At 37.7% G+C, this 19,791-nt stretch overlaps 1 protein-coding gene across 1 annotated transcript in view; it reads left to right on the top strand.

Annotated features, from left to right (window-relative positions):
• The window catches only part of LOC150085252 (regulator of G protein signaling 7-binding protein-like), a 158,767-nt gene extending 141,016 nt beyond the window's left edge, over positions 1-17,751 (top strand). Inside the window, exons 2-6 of the mRNA XM_090373115.1 lie at positions 3,274-3,440; positions 4,390-4,526; positions 9,783-9,891; positions 12,640-12,704; positions 17,063-17,751. Of these exons, the coding sequence (XP_090229241.1) occupies positions 3,274-3,440; positions 4,390-4,526; positions 9,783-9,891; positions 12,640-12,704; positions 17,063-17,181 (597 nt within the window). The 3' untranslated portion in view covers positions 17,182-17,751. The remainder of the gene's footprint in view (positions 1-3,273; positions 3,441-4,389; positions 4,527-9,782; positions 9,892-12,639; positions 12,705-17,062) is intronic.
• The last annotated feature ends 2,040 nt before the right edge of the window (positions 17,752-19,791 follow it).

Genomic DNA, 19,791 nt, shown 5'->3' with positions numbered 1-19,791 from the left:
GGAATTTTTATGGGCCTTTTTCACAATGTGGCCAATTTATTCAGCTTCAGGCGAGAGTAACGTGGTTTTTCTCCCAGAATCTCTGGTTTTTGGTCCAGCAAATCGATCACAGAATACACGCAATTTACAGACAATTTACCAATTTACCACAACTAAGGCCATATATGCGGAGAGCAATATGGCCTTAGTTGGTGATGCTCCTAAAACCCTAATACTACTACTAACAATGCGGGTCGGATAACATGGCGTATTATAGTCTTCGAAGATCCCATTTCTGTCCGGGAAAAAAATGCAACATAGTAGGGTGCACATGGCCTTCTAACAGCCGCCAGTCGACCTCACCAGTGAAACGTTCGTCCATATTCACCAAGGGTCCTAGTTCTTGCCACCAACACACGCCCCATATTAAGCAACCACCGCCACGATAGTGGATATTGGGCACCATGCACGATGAATCCATGGACTCGTGTTACTTGCGCCACACACAAAGATGTCCGTTGGCTTGTTGCACCAGGTATTTGGACTCATCCGACCAGCACACTTGTTTCCAATGCTCCATTGTCCAACCAGCGTGTTGACGCGACAGCATTTGCTGTCGATGAGAGGGTGTTTCCTGGGTTGTCTGTTGTTGAATCCCATACGTCTGAGTGTGCTGCGCATCGTCATTTGGGATATTGTTTTTGCATTCTCCGTATTGTATTGCGATATCACCTGTAGCACAATAACCTACCGTTGAGTCCGTAAAGTGACCACGAGGTCGTGGACATAATCGCACCCTGCACCCTTCGCTCACCACGAATATCCATTTTGCGTAATCCTTTACAGTTCTATCGGAGGTTGATCCGTTCGACACCATTCTTTGTACGCCTTGAGCACAGTGCGCTGTGAGCAATTGACAAGACGTGTCGTTTCCGATATGAAAACACCCGAAGCACGAGCTCCCACAATCATGCCTTTTTTAAAGTCCGTGACATCTTTACTAAGCCCCATAACTGCTACTTTATCACTTTAACTTGCACGACCAGATGCAAATTACCACTGCTCTAGCGTACTAAGCTCTTGCGTTTTATGCTGCGAGCTATGCAGCATGGGCCATTATGGATGTGGTAGTCATAATTTAGTGATCATTGAGTATACACATAACAATCTCTCTCTCACACACACACACTAGTAAACTTCAGCTATTACATATAAAAAAATTGGAAAAGATTAGCTTACTAGCCAATGACGTACCAGATCCAGTTATTATCGTATTTCTTACACTAGAGGGCAGGATAAGCTACATTACAGAACAAACTTATGAAGCTTTTGTTTGGTATTTTCTTTATCGTATTGTAAAGAAACTGAAATTCCGATTCTGGAATGTGACAACGTACTTTTCTTGAAAATAGTTACAGACTTTTCTCAGCATCGTTAAAGTCGTGATAAGATATGGTATCTTTGCACCACTGAGAGATAAAAAGATGCTTTAACAGAGTTCATTTGCAAAGTACACTTAGAATTCATGAACAGAAATATTAGCTTTTTATCATTTCAATAATAAAACAAAAATTTATACAATACAATTTATTCATCAAAAATTAAAAAAAAATAATAATAATAAACGTTCATTAAATATTGTGGGACGTCATGACCCACAATATTTAATTTGGAAATGCTGTTTTTTGTATGTCAAATAAATGAATACTTCGATATTAGGTGCATTGTGAAAAATTCAGAAAAAAAAAAACTAAAAAAAAAACAAGAATTATAGAAGTCTGAAACACGTCCATCACACACCCCACCAGCTTTTCACCGTTGTGTTTTGTTTACGTATCACCGGTTAGTGACTTTTTTAAAACGTGGCTGAGTTAGTCCGTCTTAGATGATGGTTATAGTTCTTCACGAAAAAACCCGTAAACTTGTGTTTTTCAGTAAACAGCAAACCAAGTGAAGAATACCCGCAGTTACAGACACATATATACTGATGCCTCACAGCTTTAGTTGCTTTGGCGCTTACCACACACACACACCTAACACAACCCAACCTAAATCTAACCCCATACATCGACAATCATTTCATGTTCAAAATAACAGAGCACCAAATAGAATATTTGTTATCATTATCGTCTGCCCAAGTAAAATAAACGCCTGGATCTCTTCTGCGCATGATTAAAAATGCTATACCAATTAGCTAAAACAGGAAGTTTAGTGCAGTAAAGAAGGTTTGGATAGTTAATTAATACACTTGTTAATTAAATAAAGAAGTATTAATTAATTAATTCTTATTTATTAATCTAAATTGATAAAAAATTACAAGAATATGAGTAATTATATTACTATATTTTTATTATGCGTTTTAACATTGTTTTGTATATGATTAGTCATTCCACCCATTACAGAAATGGAACATTCTTGGCAAAGTGCCAACCAAATCTACCTTACTTGAGGAGACAACACAAAAAGGATTCAGAATTATTCAGCTATAAATAGAAAATTTAGATTTTCAAAATATAATAAAAATCCAATTGTTTTTTATACACTGAATATTGGAGCATAAGTTAATCCGGAGTAGGAATTTCAAAATTAATTATGTTAATTATATATTTAAAGAAATCTAATTGCACAAAATGCCAGATAATAATTCTTTTTATTTGCGTATATTATAAGAATTATTTTTTAGAAATAATTCTTATAATATTCAAGAAGGCCACCTTCTATATAACATACAAAAATCTAAGTGTTCTTATTTTTAAATGCCATAAGTAAATTAAAACAAAGTAGATCACTTCACCAATTTCACTGTATGCTTCATCAACCAATCATTAAGCAAACTAAGAAACTTCTCAGTGTCTGTTTATATTTCACCATCCCTTTAGCAATGAATACACAAGAGATTCCGTCAGCATAAACAGTGAAGAACAGGATGCATTATCTCTTTAAACGTATTAGTTGACCTACCGATTGCCCAGGTCTCAAAGGGTTAGGTAGTCGATAATCCATGTTCGCTTATAGCCCGTAACCTGATGTGCCCTCGGAGGACTGGTGCTAAGTGTACATGCATAAAACCCATTACAGAGTTCCGTTAGTGACTCTGTTACTGTTTGCTTGCTGTTAGCTCAACAAAATGGAAGGACACTGTTGGCTATGAAGATGCTGCACAAGAAGGCTCCTTTTTTTTTCGTAATTTGCTGTATTTATTTTGTGGTTCAAGTATTTCTAAGTTCAATTCAATAACCAAGTTTTCATTCCCGATAATAAATCATTTTCTCTTTTTTTCCCTTAATATTGCAGCAAATCGAAGAACTAAACATCCAAATTGCCGTATTACGTGATCTTCTGATAAATGTTGGGAAGCCTCAAGACTCGGCTGAGATTCGAGACAAAATCAAGAACACTCGAAGGAGATGTATTGACACATGCAGCAGTGCTAGCACACTTATTTTACCAGAAATCCGAAGGTAAAATTGATTAGTGATTTTCCTTACATCCACTAACTTTCTTTTTTAACGAACAAACCTATCAGAAATTGCATAGCGCTTACATTACTATATTTTTATTCTTATTTTAATAGCAAAAAAAAAAAAAAAAAAAAAAAAATCCAAGATCGAACTGCTGTTCGCACTAGAAATTCAAAAAGCTTCCATTTTTAGCGTATTTCTCGAGGAAATGACAGAACGAACGGCATTAATTATCGAAGTTTTTTCGCTTCAAACTTTGTCAACGTCACCTGAATGAAATGCTGTTAGCACTAATAAGGACTTTCATAAATTCTCCATAATAAAAAAAAAAAAGATTTGTTAAAAAAATAAAATTAAGGTTTCTGTAAGTCAAGTGATCATTGAATTTCTTCGAATCTCTTAGGCTGCTTAAAAAAAAAAAAAAATAGTGCGCCACCTGCCTGCAGTTAGTTGAGATTTCCATGCAGACGTTCAGAATTTTTTACTGTATAGATGGCGCATCATTTAAATAATTGAGGAAAAAACATATATAGAAACAAAATAAGCGCAAATATAATTTATTCTGAAATAGAATTATATTTCTAAAAGTCAAGTGATTATCGAGCTTTGTTTTGTTTTTTCATTTTATTTTTAAAATGCATGGAATAAATCTGCTTAGATTAAAATTTTCAGGCAGATGAAATAAATTATTTATTCATAACAGAAAATGACTTTTTTTTTTTGGACACCGTTACTGATAATACCTTCAATCAAGAAATTGCATATACTGCCATCTATAATTAGAATTAAAAGCGTAACAAATTAATTCTATTTTTGCAAAGAAAACAGAATATTATTATTTATTTAGATTATGTTATTCCAATTATCTGATTATTATTGCATGATCGTTATCAACATCTTAATACTAACTATAATTCACAATTAAATAATACATTTATATTTTTCATAGTGACGTTGCTGAAGGTATCCCAGTTGACAGCCAACAGCTGATAAACCTAGTTTGCTGTACTCAGCTGCTTTTAAGGGAACTGCACAAGTGTAAACAGTTAGTGGCAGCCCATCCAATGGACATGACAGAGTTCTATGGCAAGTGATAATTTTTCATGGAAATTACATTGAAATTTTTACTCTCTGTTCTTAAAAAAGGATTATTATCATTAGTATACCAAGCAAACAGATCATATTACTTTAGGAAGACTTCATTCCCTTTCTTAAAATCTTTTCTCACACTCTTTTCTTTCAACAACAATCTCTCTCCCTCTGCTCCCCATCCTCCCCGATTCCTGTCATGTAAATGCTTGTTTGATTGATGACTTCTTGGTTAAGTGGGCAGGTGAATGGATCGATGAGTAATTTCGTTGGCCCTCTAAAGGCGGTAATTTATCCAGATTATTCGATTAGTCAGGTATTTATTAGACGTGATCTTCAGATATTGGATAACATTCCTTATTATTAATTGGTATCTTTTTTTCCTTTCTGAAAAGCGGTGTAAAAAATCTTAGATAGATACACAGACTTCGTTTTCCCTATCTACCCAAGATAACTAGACTTAGAAACTAAAGTTTGAAAGTCTGGTTATCTCAGATACATGATATTTCCAAAGAGTAAATGGATCTTTTAAAGAACCTTTTTTGATAAAATATTTAATTAATCGCACACTGTATTCTCATGAGCAGATTCTGAACAATTTTTGATAGCAGGAAGATGGTATTTTGTCGCATTCCTCCTTCAATACAGTACATGTTGGCGTTGCTTAAAGGTAAAATGGAATCGGAGCTGGGTAAGCCTTTGACGCTTTTGCACAACCATGTCTTCAGACGAATTCACTACAGGCTATGTAGTTTACATGGAGCATTTTCATGCTGAAACAGAGAAGGAGTTACCCTACATTACTGCCATAGTGTAAAAAGAGTGAAATTGTCCAATATCCGGTATGCCAATATATTGCAAGGCATTCATTATTTCAGGCGACCAATTATCCAAGCCAAAACCACGAGAAACAATCCTAGATGGTGATAATGTTCTCCGTTTCCACACCCAAAACCCGTGATTATACACTCCATAACATAGCTTTCCAACGTTCCAGGGACTAGTTATGATGGGTTATACATCAGGTACGTCTAAAATATTAGAAATCGAAATTCAGTACTTTCTAGGACCTAAACATTCTTTCAAACCAAGGCCTTTTCTACACAGTGCAGAAGAATTGTTATTTGGAGAATAAAAGGGAGGGAGAGTTAATAAATTCTCAAACCAGTTTCAAACAGATGTAGCGCAATGAATGGTTGCATTATCATCTTGAACGCGGCCTTTCTCTTGGGATTAAAAATTAAAACATCGCTGGGTTTAAGTTAGTTAAGTGTGTACTAATCACTACAACAACTAAGGCTATGTATATTTTATATATCAGTATATTGTGTCTGTAACTGCATGTATTATTCTTTTCGGTTTGCTGTTTTCTGGGCAAAAAAAAAACCGAATTTCTGGGATCAAAAATACATGAAACCTTCTAGTGAGACTGAATAACATAGCTAAGTTGTGTAATAAATCCATAAAATTCTTCGCATCATTGGCGGTATTCAAACACAGGTCTTTTCAGCCCACTGTGGTAGGACGGCGAATATTTCCATGGAGCATTTCCAATACATGGTGAAAACAATAGGCACACATGCATATGTAGAGCGAGTTCGTCTAAAATAAGCACCTGGGAGAAAAGCAATAAACTACACATTCTATTTTCTGAACGAAAAATCGAAATTTCCGAGTCGTTTGTTGCTTGTTCCTTTATTTTTGTATTTGGCGCTCTCGTGAGTAGCACAATTGGTATAATGACCTTCTTCCCCACATCGGGTGAAAAAGACCTGAGTTCGAACCCTGTCAATGACCAGAGGAATTTTTATGGGTCTTTTTCATACGTGGCTAAATTAGTAGTCTCAGGCGAAGGTAACATGGTTTTTTATTCCGGAAACTCGGGTTTTTCGTCCAGTAAACAGCAAATTGACCATAGAACACTCGCAATTTACAGATATATTATATACGGGGCAATATGGCCTTATTCGCTTATGCTTCTAAAACCCTACTACAACAAACATCTGGGTTTAATCACGTATATCAGGAGTAATAAAGACACGTGAAACACTTTTATCCATTAAACTATGGCTCAACTATTGCTATTGTGCTGATAACATCCTGATTTACGATATCAGTTCAATACGGCGCAATATGGCCTAAGTTACTTATGAGCCTAAAACCTTGCAACAACATTTGTATTTGGCCAAAATAACTAATGCCATGAGGCGTCAATGTATTCTATAGTTGGCTTGTGTGTTTTGCTACATTAAAAACTCAAGTTTTCTGGTAAAGAAACCCTCGCCCTAGGCAATAATAATGCGCCTCTTGTTAAGCTGTAGTACTCGTATTTAGCCGTTTGCTGTACTTCGCTATTTTTCTGTTTTCGTTATATTACTCGTATCTTTACAGCTACCCTGCTGTACAGCTCGATCCATTCTTCTCACCCCGTTTTTTTCTTCAGTTATCGGATAAATTCAAAAAAAAATTATCCGATAACTACAAAACCGATTTGTTCTGGCCAATACTGCCATAAGGTTTTAAAATGACAATGTGACAACCACACAATATTTAGGAATTACTGTTTTAAAATTACTGGAAATCAAACAATGCCAAGAACTCACCCTACTTTAATAAAGTGTAATCCCATGTCTTAACAAATATTCTCTAAAACAAAGATCCTCAATCTTTTACTTGCCGTTTTCCAGTGTTTTTTAGAGTGTCAATGTACAAATTTTGTTTTATATACACCTATAGGTGTATATAAAACAATGGGCTTGGCACACCCAGGGTCCTGAGTTGGATATCATGATTCTTCTCTTTCTTGGTAGTTCCCTTCTACTCTTGTTCTCTCTCTCTCTCTCTCTCTCTCTCTCTCTCTCTCTCTCTCTCTCTCTCTCTCTCTCTCTCTCTCTCAGGATAACTCAGAATTTTTTTTGGCTGGTTAAGCCTTAGGCATCCTTGCATCATATGGCTAATAATAATAATAATTAGTGAAAATTGAAATTTCTTCTCTAATAATGATAGTTATATTAAAATGATAAAAAATTGAAAACTACAAAAGAAGTACAAAGTTTATTCTACATTTTTATTTTTAAAACAATCACGGAAGGTATTTATTTGATGGTTCTTTTCTCCTGAAAAGTATTCTACCTCTACATCAATACAACGTTGCAAACTTCGCTCGAGTTTGTTGAAGCACACCTCAGAGAATTAAATGGGGTAAGGCATCAAATTCATATAACTTGGGTCCATGTTTTATAGAATAGGCTACAAAAAAGCCATATACGAGTAAGTGTGTGGAAAATCTCTGAACGTCTGATAAAACTATATTAGCAGTTCTGTAATGCCCAGACCACATTGATAAACAGGGTCCACATCAGTTCATTGTACGAAAGTTCGGTACATGACAATTTGCTGTTGTTGTTGTTGTTGTTGCTAGTAGAGTTTTAGACGCTGTTGTTGTTGTTGTTGTTGCTAGTCGAGTTTTAGACGCACTAAGGCCACAAAAATGAAAAACCCGAGTTTCCTGGAGAAAAATCCATGATAAACTCGTTTGAGACCGACTAACTAAGCCACATTGTGAAAAAGACCCATAAAAATTCCTCACGTCATCTACGGGACTCGAACTCAGGTCTTTTCCATTCAGTATGAGAAGATGGCGATGCTACCAACTGTGCTAGCCATGAGGGCACAATTTGCTGCAGGCGGCATTCGATGCCGGACAGTTTGGTGTACGAGACAATTTAGTGAATGACATTTCGCTGTATGTGTCAATTAGGTGAAAGAAAATTGGTCAGAATGGTAATTTGTTGTATCACACAGAGATCAAAAATTAACAAAATCAATAAGCAAAAGGTTTGGAAACAAACTAAATTTTGGGGACTTAAATAGGAGGAATGGAGAAATAGCCTAAAAAAGACTTTTAATCTTAACTTTTTTTTCTTCCTTCTAGTTTGTGTTAATAAATTTCTTCCTCAACATTCTCAACCTGCAACCAACCAATCCTAGCTACTTGAAAAAACATGGACTTTAAAAACTACCCAAAAAAATATATTTTTTAAAAGTATTTACTTACATGTTATCTCCATACAATTGCCTTTGAGGTAGTGGGTATGCTGGAAAATGAGGTGGTTCGAATCCCATCACAAAAAAGGAATTTTTATGGGAGGGAATATAGTTCTCCTCTCCACCTGGTAACTCTGGTTTTTTTATGAAGCAAACAAGCAAGATATTACAAAATATGCAATTCATAGGCATTATATACAGACGCCTCGCGACCTTACTTGTTTTTATGAAAAAATAAATACCCTTTTAACTACCGTCCTCCATGCTAACTTAGTGTCTTATGGTGTACCCTTCCTTAGTCAGGAGCGTCGAGAAGCCCGCAGGCCTGTTGAAAATGCCTCACTAGGCCAAAGTGCTATTCCACGTAGGGGACTAGGATTCCAATTCTGACTCTTACACAATCTCTAAGGAAGCTTACCTGCTGCCCTTAACAAATCCACAGTATTAGCCTACTACTAACTTCTTTTAATATAAAAAAACTATAGCGCGGGTTGCAAACCGAACGTCAGAAGATGTTCATTACCCAGCTGGCATCCATTAATGATCTCTACTTTTGGTCTCAACGATGGTAGATAGGCTTCATCAAGAATACAAAATATCAAGAACAGTACCGTGAACACTAAATTCACCATTTACATCACGCCATCCCCTCGTGGGTAGCACAGTTGATAGGATCGCCGTCCTCCCCAGACCGTGTTGAAAAAGACTTGAGTTCGAGTCCCATCAATGATGTGAGAAATTTCTGTGGGCCTTTTTCAAACGTAGCAGAGTTAGTCGGTCTCAGGCGAAGGTAGCATGGTTTTTTTCTCCCGGAAACACGGGTTTTTCATCCGACAAACAGAAAATCGACCTCAGAACACACGCAATTTACAGACAATATACACAGAGCAATATGGTCTTAGTCGCTGATGCTCCTGAAACTCTACTAAACAACAACAACAGCACGCCATGTTAAAAGTTTGCATTTTCTGTCTTCTTTGCCATATATCGAATTCTTCCGAACAATTCACCACAATACTAAAATAGAAACATTAAACTGATGGAAGGTTTTAAGATATTATAAAATTATATAAAAATATATTTAATCCTGCATTTTAAAGCGTTGCTGTGCCTGAATCTATTCGCAGTCTTGTTCCACTGATGAACAAAAATAAGTATACTTCTTGCCTTTGTGACCTGTTTTATTTTTTGTATCTCATTTTTCAGAACACAAGCCAGGCAAACCCGGAACCTCAGGGATGGCTGTATTGGATATGTTGGTTCTATGGAGACCTTCTCGTGATTACCACCAGGAGGAGCTGACAAACATTGACAGGTATTAATCGATGTTATCAAAGAAATATTTTCTAATTTATTTGATAAGCTTTCTTTAAATATTAAAACTTTCAAGTTAAGAATCGGTTAATAATACGAGAGTGAATCAAAGGGAAATTGCTTTGCTATAAATACATATTTTATTGCATTATAATTACGGATGACGCTTGCTGTTCATGATCATAGCCATTTCTACCCTCCTCAATATACGTTTTACAATTTCTCAATGGCAAAACGAGTTCTTCTGAGTACCCAAATTGGTGATATCCAATTGTGGAACAATGTGCGTTAGCACATTATCAAAAACCAGACACCTTTGAACAGCAGTGTGTGTATGCATATCGGTTATGTGCTAAAGCAACTAAGGTTATAAGGCGTCAATATATTGAGTTTGTAAATTGCGTGTATTCTGTGGTCGATTTCTATTTTCTCCTGAGGCCGAATAAGAACCCAAGCCACCTTCTTTCACGACTGGGGAGGATGGTATTTCTATTTACTTCGGTAACCACGAAGATTGGACAGCAATTTGCTTTTAATTCTACAGAAACCTTTAATGGCACGGACTGTTCATTATGAATCACACGATCCAGATTGTTATTGTAATAGGATTTTTGGGAGCATCGGCGACTAAGGCTGTAAATTGCTTGTGTTCTGTGGTCGATCTTCTGTTTGTTGGACGAAAAATCTCAGTTTATAGGAGGAAAAACCATGCTATCCTCGCCTGCCTGAGACCAACTAACTGAGCCACGTTGTGAAAAAGGCCCATATAAATTCCTCACAGCATCGACGGGACTCGAACTCAGGTCTTTTCCATTCAGTGTGAGGAGGACGTAATTCTACTAACTGTGCTACCCACAAGGGTCGTGAACCAGAGACCTTCCGATTCTTTGCGATACCCCTAATTCCTAAGATGATATACGAATTTATGTGAACCACATGAATAAAACTAATTATTTTATTTGAGTTAGAGTATACCCCTAATTCCTAAGATGATATACGAATTTATGTGAACCACATGAATAAAACTAATTATTTTATTTGAGTTAGAGTTGGGCAAGTTATAAATATACTACCTAATTTTAATAATTCAATTTTAATTTTTATATCATAAAAAGCAATGATAGAACCTTACAACTTCATAAAAGAAAAAACATTTAAGCCTGGAGAAAACTTTTGCCACCCCCGGGAATTGCGACTCATAGTTTGGGAACTTCTAATTTATATATGTTTTGTTTTTAAAATAATCGCAGAGGAAAGACAATTGACTTCTACAAAACTTTACTGCAGTTCATAGGAGTGCGTCTTTTAACATTATCCACAGTTTTCATTTCGTTGTCCATACTTTTCATTATGAACGAAAGATAATCATTGCTGCTCGCAAACAGATTGCAATTTGCCAAAGCCTTTCTAAGCTACTAAGAATATGAGTAGAATTCAATTAAACTTAGCCTAAGGCCCTGAGGCTTTCATTTACTTTCCCCTTTCACTCAGTGGAATTTTCGATGCTGTTACAAAGCTAGACGATTAAACCTGCTTCCTTTGGACATTTCGATATTCATCCTCCACCGAGACGTAACTTGACGACACTGTACAATCCTCACATCACCAAGAAACGAATTGTTTCTAACTCCTTCGCAGTCGTAAAATCTTTCAGTGGTTCTAATACAAATACTTGCGAAGAGTTGCTGTGTTTTACGGTTGCAATCTGGCCAGCTTCTCCCATGATATGAGCTCATTAAATTGCTGTTTCATGACAGCTGACCGGCTTACGTACACTTTTCTACTTCGCTACCCTTTTCTCCCATTAAACTGACATGTCAATAAAATGTCACTGGAGTTCGTCCTCTGTGAGTTGGTGACCAAATATGTTTCTCTTCATCGCATCGTAGATTTTAACGTCTGGAGATTTTAAAATTTTACCTGTAATTATTGAACAACCTATGGTAAAAGCAAAGGGTAAATCTTACTTCGGGGTAGATCAGTTTTAGTACTGACATTTTAATTAGTATTTTGGAGTAAGTCTCGTGAAAGCTGCTAGGGACTTGGGGCACGCTTTCGGACATTCCTGTGGTAATCTGTATTTCCACTGCAACGTTTTCATGTCTGAATACTTTTTAAATGGTGGTGTATGTCGAAATACAAAGCAGATTAAGGCGGTTTTATATATACTAGTGAAGATGCCATGAGCTGTAAAGTAAGTTTTACATTACCAGTATTATTTTATACTTGGGTGTTGACGTGTTATTGCTGTACTGTTAATGGATCATGAGGACTCTTTTATTGTAGAGAACTGAGTTTTGATCATACTGAAAATAAATCTTTGGCAAAACAAGTAAAAATTACATAAACAGCTCATGTAGAGACATTATGTCGCTATTTATTGTGGATAATTGAGGAGACTCGACTCTTAACCATTCAAATTCAGTTTTTAAACAGTTTGAGAGTGAATCTGCTCGCCTAGAAGCGAATACATCTGTTTGAATAATTGCGTTCGGGCATATAAATATGTAATGATTACATACACTGCTCGACAACGGCCGCATCCCTCTTCACGTTTTTGCTAGAGATAACGCAGAGGTACCGAGAACAGATCCTCGAACCCTATGTACGACTTTCCGGGAGAGAAAACAATGCTGCCCTTGCCTGATACCGACTAACTCAGAATTTATAAAATAAAATAAAAATGTTATACAGTAATCTTCTGACATGTGTTTTTTTTTTAAAAATACAACCTTTTTGTTAATTATAGGGACCTTGAGTCAGTGGCAACGGTTCTAGGAGAAATGCAAGAATTCATGCCGCATGAAGGCACTGGTAGGTATTGCTGCTACTACTGTCCTTTTCTCAATTTTTACCTTCATAAATATTCCCAATTTCATATTAATAATAAATAACCATTGTATGAGTTGAATACAAGGTGTCGCATTCGTATAAAACCAACAAAGAAGAATGAGATAGAGTTTACAACGCATGTCTGATCGTTTCTAAGAAGCCGATAGTCCGAAAAATAAAAATCGATAGTCCGACAAATAACTTTAATTCGCCAGGCGACCGTCCTTAAATTAAATTTAAATTTAATTCTTATCGGCAATCCAGATTCTAGCAATACGGTTCAGGGAGAACTTCATAAAGCTGAAATTTATGGCAGAGTCTCCGTCGTCAATCATCACTAACGAGTGGATTACAGTGCAGTGGTGTAAGGAGTCCAAAGAACTGGACATTTGCTGATTGTAAACACGTCATATTTTCAGACGAATCATCATTCGCACTTTTCCAATATCAGAGAAAGTTTACGTTTTGGAGAATGCCAAAGAAGTTCATCATCATATTTTATGTGAGGAGAATCAGCAATGGTTTAGGCAGAAATATGTTGGTATTCTTTAGGTCCCATCATCAACTTGAATGGGAGAATTACTGCCACTGATTACCTTGATGTTCTAAGCGACTGGGTTCATCCTATGGTGAAAATATTGTTTCCCACAAACGATGCCATATTTCAAGATCATCCAAATATGCATAGCCAGATTGTGTCCAATTTTGATTTGAGGAGCATGTAATTGAGGCTTAGCATCTACCATGGCCTAATCACCAGACTTTAAAGTTATTGAGCCACTATGGGCAGAGGACTTGAGAGATCGGCTAACCACAAGTTGAGAGATCGGCTAACCACAGCCGTGTAGTAAGTATGATGTACTCGTACTTACACGGATATAAGGGAGGCATTAACAATTTTTACTTCATTAAGTTATGTGTGACAGATACGAAAGTGGAGGAGTTTAAAATTTTTAGCCCAATACAAATCACAAAGGTCTGTTGTCTGTTGTGAAAGCCAATACTGCCAATCTATGCTGTGACTCTTTTTGTATGTTCACAGAAAATTTCAAGTGATTAACTATATTCTTCTCCTTTACAGAGGGCGTTGACGTGTTGAAGGTGAATTAGCATGGCGACTGTTGAGAGACTCAACCACCGTGCAGCCATTGAGTACCTTCATTCAAAGGGGATGTCGCCGAAAGAAATTCATGAAGACATACAGCAGACATTACAGGAATCTTGTCCTTCATACGCCACGGTCAAAAAGTGGGTTACAAAATTTAAGCGTGGACGAAGAAAGTGTTAATGATGCACTCCCCCAGTGGGAGGCCTGTTACTCTGTCGAAACGTGCAAATGTAGATGCTATTCATGATCTGATCGTGTAATACCGAAGAATAGCATTGAAGCACATTGAGACATCATTCAACATCTCCCATGAACGAACTCACGATATTGTGGTGAATGTTTCAGGAATGAAGAAAGTTTCTTCGAGGTTGGTCCAAAAAGCACTGAATGCAGATCAGAAGCAGTAAAGAGTGAGGTGTCATGAACTGTGCAGCATTTTGAAGCTAATGATGCTAAGTTTTGGGGCGGTATGTCACTATAGACGAAACAAGGGTGCACCACTTCGACCCAGTGGAAACGGTAGAAACTTTCCTCTTCTGCCCCCCCCCTCCCACCCTTCTAAATCGTTTCCAATGCAGAAGTCGTCTGGGAAAGTCATGGCATCTCTCTTTTGGGACACAGAAGGGGTTGATTTCCTGGAACGAGTTGCCACTATCAATATTATAACCTACTGAGACGTTTCCATGAAGAATTGAAGCTCTCAAGATGCAGAAACTGGCCAAAGGATTCATCTTGTACCAGCGCACACGGCGACATGACTCAGGGAACACTGCGTGACTGTGAGTTTTTTGAGCTTTCACAGCATCTCCTCTACTCATCGGATTTGGCTCCATCACACTATTTTCGATTTCGAAATCTCAAAAAGACTTGAAAGGATAGAAAATCTACATTGACAATGCTGTGATAGATGCAGTCAACAACTGGGTTACGAAAGCTAGTGGATCGTGTCATGAATGTTGAAATAAATGGATTTTCACAACTTTCCAGCATTCCTTCTATGAGAGGCTATAAATTTTTCAACCTCCCCTCGTACACAACAGCTAGACAATTGTGAATGACCTTAAAATCGTATACTTCACACTCTTATCTCTTTAATAGGAATACAGTAGTCAACCCAAGTTCCTGCCATGCTGTTGTTGTTGTTGTTATTGAGTTTTGGGAGCACCAGCGATAAAGACTATATTGCTCCGTGTATACTATCTGTAAATTGCGTGGGTTCTGAGGTCGATTTTCCGTTTTTCTGGATGAAAAACCCGAGTCTCCAGAAGAAACATCCAAGCTACCATCGCCTGAGATCAACTAACTCAGCCAAGTTGTAAAAAAGGCCCATAAAAATTCCTCAATTTATCGACAGGACTCGAACTCTTCCTGCCATGCCTTGTCTGTTGTATCCCTGACTAAGATTATCCTGTTCAAAGTTATAATATGAACTTAAGTGTCATAAGGATATACTTTATCTTCCAACTGGCATGTTGGAATATAAAGAATGGAAACGCAGTTAATGCCTAAAAATCTCGAAACCTGCAGAAAGACCTGAAATAGCTCTATTAAATGCACCTTTGCATCTCAATTCTAGACCGTTTCAATTTAAATGTGAAATTATTTGTTAATGGTATCCCATTTTAAGTAATCGGCAGTTTAAAAGACTACATAGAAAACTATTAAGATTCACTTGCGTTAAGTCAATCCGGTCTCGCGAATCAAAATGTGAAAGGTCGTTTTGAAATAGCTCTAATAAACAGATTAAGATCCATGGTCACCATGTTTCAACAAATGCAGTTTTATCTCTCAGAAGATACTCGTATGAGGTGACATCAATAGTATTCTAAAAGTGAACCATTATCGTTCTACCAGGAGTTACCTTCATGGATCTAAGATCGTTACAGATAATAAACCTTCTGGAAGTGCTGCAAAATGTTTTAAATTTCACATCGCTGTTGAGTAAGGAGTAAAAATTGTGGCTTTTCCTTTGGGGTAATAAAATACGGCCCTAGCCTGTTAAGATAATGTACATGTCATTGCAGTCGAGTAATGGACTTCCTCTCATGGAATCTCTTCTTGACATTGATTGCATGCAGCTTCGTTTCGGAAGGTTATCACATTTGAATTTTCTTCATCCGAACACGAATTTTAACACCATAAAGATTTTACTTGATATCTAAAAAGTCTGAGGCTGACCTGAGTGAAAGCACTTTACGCATGTCAATTTATGACGCACGCACGTACACATGCGTCAGCGAAAATGCCAGTACACGTCTAGCATTAGGATTTTATTGGCAACTTTCTCTACCCTGGTTTCGAGGATCCCTTCTCGTTATAACAGTTGCTTTTGCACTTATCCCCTTTCACTGCCTGTATGGATATCTTTTCGGTTTCGGTTGTACATGTATGTGCTTTCCTGCATAGCAGTTCAACTCTGCAGTATATCTAGTTTTACGAGGGCAAGTTAATAAATAACTTGAATTTTCATTTTTCGTGGAAATGCACTCATCAGCCAAACATTGTGACCACCCCTGTATCCCACAACACCTAGGAGTATCATAACCAACCGGCGCAGTATATATAGTGACGGCACGGATAGTGCCTCTCACTTTGTCAGTACGAAGTCCGTGTTGTTGTTGAGCGAGTAGGGTTTTAAGAGCATCAGCGACTAAAGGCCATGTTGTTTTGTGCATACTGTCTGTAAATTGCGTTTGTTCTCTGGTCGATTTTCTGTTTGCTGGAATAAAAACTCGAATTTCCCGGAGAAAAAACCATGCTACCCTCACCTGAAACCGACTAACTCAGCCACGTTATGAAAAAAGGCCATAAAAATTCATCACGTCATCGACGGGTCTCGAACTCAGGTCTTTTCCACCCGGTGTGGGGAGGATGGTGATCCTACCAACTGTGCTGTCAACGAGGGCTCCGCACAGATAAGACAGTGGTTAAAATCACCATCCTCACCACACCGGATTGCAAAGGTTCGAGTTCGAATCCGATCAATAAAACGAGGAACTTTTATGAGCTTTTTTTTCACTTCATGACTGAGTTAATTGGTCTCAGACGAACATAGCAAGGGCCCCTTCCCTCGAAAACTCGAGTTTTTCATCCAGAAAAACAAGACAAAACTACACGTTCGTGTCGTTTTAATGATGTTTATTTTATTAAAGGTGCCCCTTTAATATTTGATTGATATATTTCTTGATTTATAAATGCAATTATTAATTAAAAATGTCTTATTTCGTTTCAGCAAGCAGGAGTTTAGTCGGAGAGGAACCCTTTGCCCAGTGGAATCCAAGGAGAAAGAAGACTGCCTTCTATAACCATCTTGGAGACTTGTGTTGCCTCTGTAAGACAAAGTTCAGCTAACGTTTTCATGATCCATTCAACATCAGACATCGATCAGAGCATGATTGCACCCTACTGTTCCTATACTCCCAGCCAGTGATCATCACCTCCACCATAACCATGAACACGCCAAGTGTTGAGCCATTCCTGATGACCAAAACGCCGCCTTAATTGGGCAGATCTTATATAGAAGTGATCTAGAGACGATTCCAATACTTTCTTAAATCTTAGTTCATTAAATTTAAACCTTTCTAGTGATAGTATTGCCCACACTTAGTATGTGATATTTCCAATGGATTTTAAGAGATTCTAATTGAAGGACCGTTAACCTGTGACCTCAATGCCTTTCGAATACTTCTGGACTAAAGGTAAGTTCATTGATTACATGACCACTTTTCTCCATTCGCCACAATAACAACATTCAACTCCCACACGGAGTTGTGGGAGTTGACTGCACGTTGACTTCAAGTTGAGTTGAATTCAAGAAGACTGCACGACCAAAACAGTATGAAATATTATCAGGATGATAAAAGCTCTTTGCTTTATACATTCTTACTCTGAAAAATGATAATCACTATTTCTATATATATTATCCAGGCTTTGTGAAATATCAGATTTAAAACATGATGTACTTCTTTTACTAGACATAAATTCAACTATACTTAGTTTCTGTCTGAATTCCATTTATCTACAAATACATATGACATCAAAAGTATAGGAGTACTAAAGTAAATGTGACATTAATGGAATGGTCTGTTCGGACAGACACCAACAAGAATATCAGGTGATCAAAATAGAGCTGGTATTCAGGATAACATTAAAACACACCTAAAAATGAACAAAAAAACACAACAAAATTTGTTGGTGAAGAGTTTAGTTGCTTTCCAATTCAATGTACATTGAAACGAATGGTTACATCGCTTGCAATATTTTGAATCTTTCTAGAAGTATCCGTCATGTCCAGCTATACCTCTTAAAATAAACATTCACGAATAACTGTAATTGGTCAGCCACCTTTTTTGGCGCTTTTCACTATTTTACATCAAGAGTCATTGGTATCGACAGATAATTTCCATTTAATAATGACTCCAAATAATTTTTGGTAAAATAATTAACCTTTAAAAAACAGCACAAACTTTTTGGTCACACAGTATACTTTGGGTAACATAGTATGTCACGTGCATTGTTTATATCTCTGGTGCTACTTATTATAGCATGGATAGTGCTAATTTCTCTGTATGGCAAAATACACTGAATGAACACTTTATTAAGTACACCTACCTAATATCGAGTAGGTCACCTTTTAGCCATCAGAAAAGCCTGGATTAGTTATGACATGGACTCAACGAGGTGTACGGGGATGCAGGTCAATGTTGACTCAAATGCTTTAGACAGGTGTTACAAATTGGATGGTTGCGGATCTGTACTCTGAAGAGCCCATTCCACCTCATCTCACAGATGTCCAGTTGGACTAAGATCTGGTCTAATTGGACCAGATCTTAGTCCAATTGGACATCACAGTAGACTGGAGCCCATTGCAGTAGACTAGATTCACTCTAATGTTCCAAGAACCAATTCTGCAGAAGTTTGACCTTGTGTGTCAGAATTGTCGGAAGAATCAATTCACGGATGAGTAATCTGCAGCCATGAAGAGGGATGCAGAGTACAGAGTATTTTCGGCACCAGGGATTTACCCCATCTCGGCGTATGTTCTTTGTATCGAGGAGCGTACGCTGTCAAGGCCAGAGGTTTAAAAGTGTGTGAGTCATGTGTTGTGTAATATGTTGTGCCCCTTGTTCATCTGGCTTGTTAGCCGCCGGGCCCATGATGGGATCGGACGTTTACGTACTCTGCCACGGGGAGACCAGCCAGGTGTTCCCTTAAAGTTTGCTCTGGCAGGTCCTGCCACTTACTTTCCTGAGATTTCAGTGACTAGGACCTAAAAAAAAAAAACTTCTTTTCTTTCGGGCGCAGTTGGGATGGTATATTATACGCTGTTTAGAGGGACTATAAGGGATATACGCTGGAAGTGATAAGATTTCCTAATAGGTCGGGCATGAATTTTGGTGTTTTAAATTTGGACGTGTGGGGCAGGCGCTGTGTAAGGGAAAAGAGATGGGAGGAGAGGCGGAAGACTGGGCGGTTGGAAATTGGAAGTAAGGGATCGATAGGGGAGATGACCCCTGTTGAAACAGTGGGCATGCCCATGCCCCACCAGAGGAGAAAGGGGGTGGCAAGAGGTGGAGGAGAAAGCAGCCCGTCCCCTCCCCCTGCCAGGGAAAGAGGAGTAAAAAGCAGACTAGGCAGAGTGTCCAGCCGGGACGCCATATGGCTGTATGGCATCATAAGATACAATCTTCATCTTTGCGCGGAGGTCCGAGTTCAAGTTGCAATCTTCATCTATGCGTTAGTTCGGTGGAGGTCCAAGTCCAGAAGTCAGGTCCAGTTCGTCACGTTCATGTGTTGTATCTACTTCAGAGTTTTGCAGTAATTTCCGGTAGGCACGTCTGTTTTTTGGGAGATAGTTACATTGGAGCTGTCTCTCGAGATATATAGTTGTTCCTAGTGTTCCCTTTCTGTTTGTTATGCCCTTGTGTTAGTCCAGTTTGTCGCTTTCATTAGTCTCTACTT

Source organism: Mastigoproctus giganteus, chromosome 5, assembly GCF_048544385.1.
Source record: "Mastigoproctus giganteus isolate SK-2022 chromosome 5, ASM4854438v1, whole genome shotgun sequence".
NCBI lineage: Eukaryota > Metazoa > Arthropoda > Arachnida > Uropygi > Thelyphonidae > Mastigoproctus > Mastigoproctus giganteus.
This window is presented reverse-complemented; position numbering and strand designations above follow the sequence as displayed.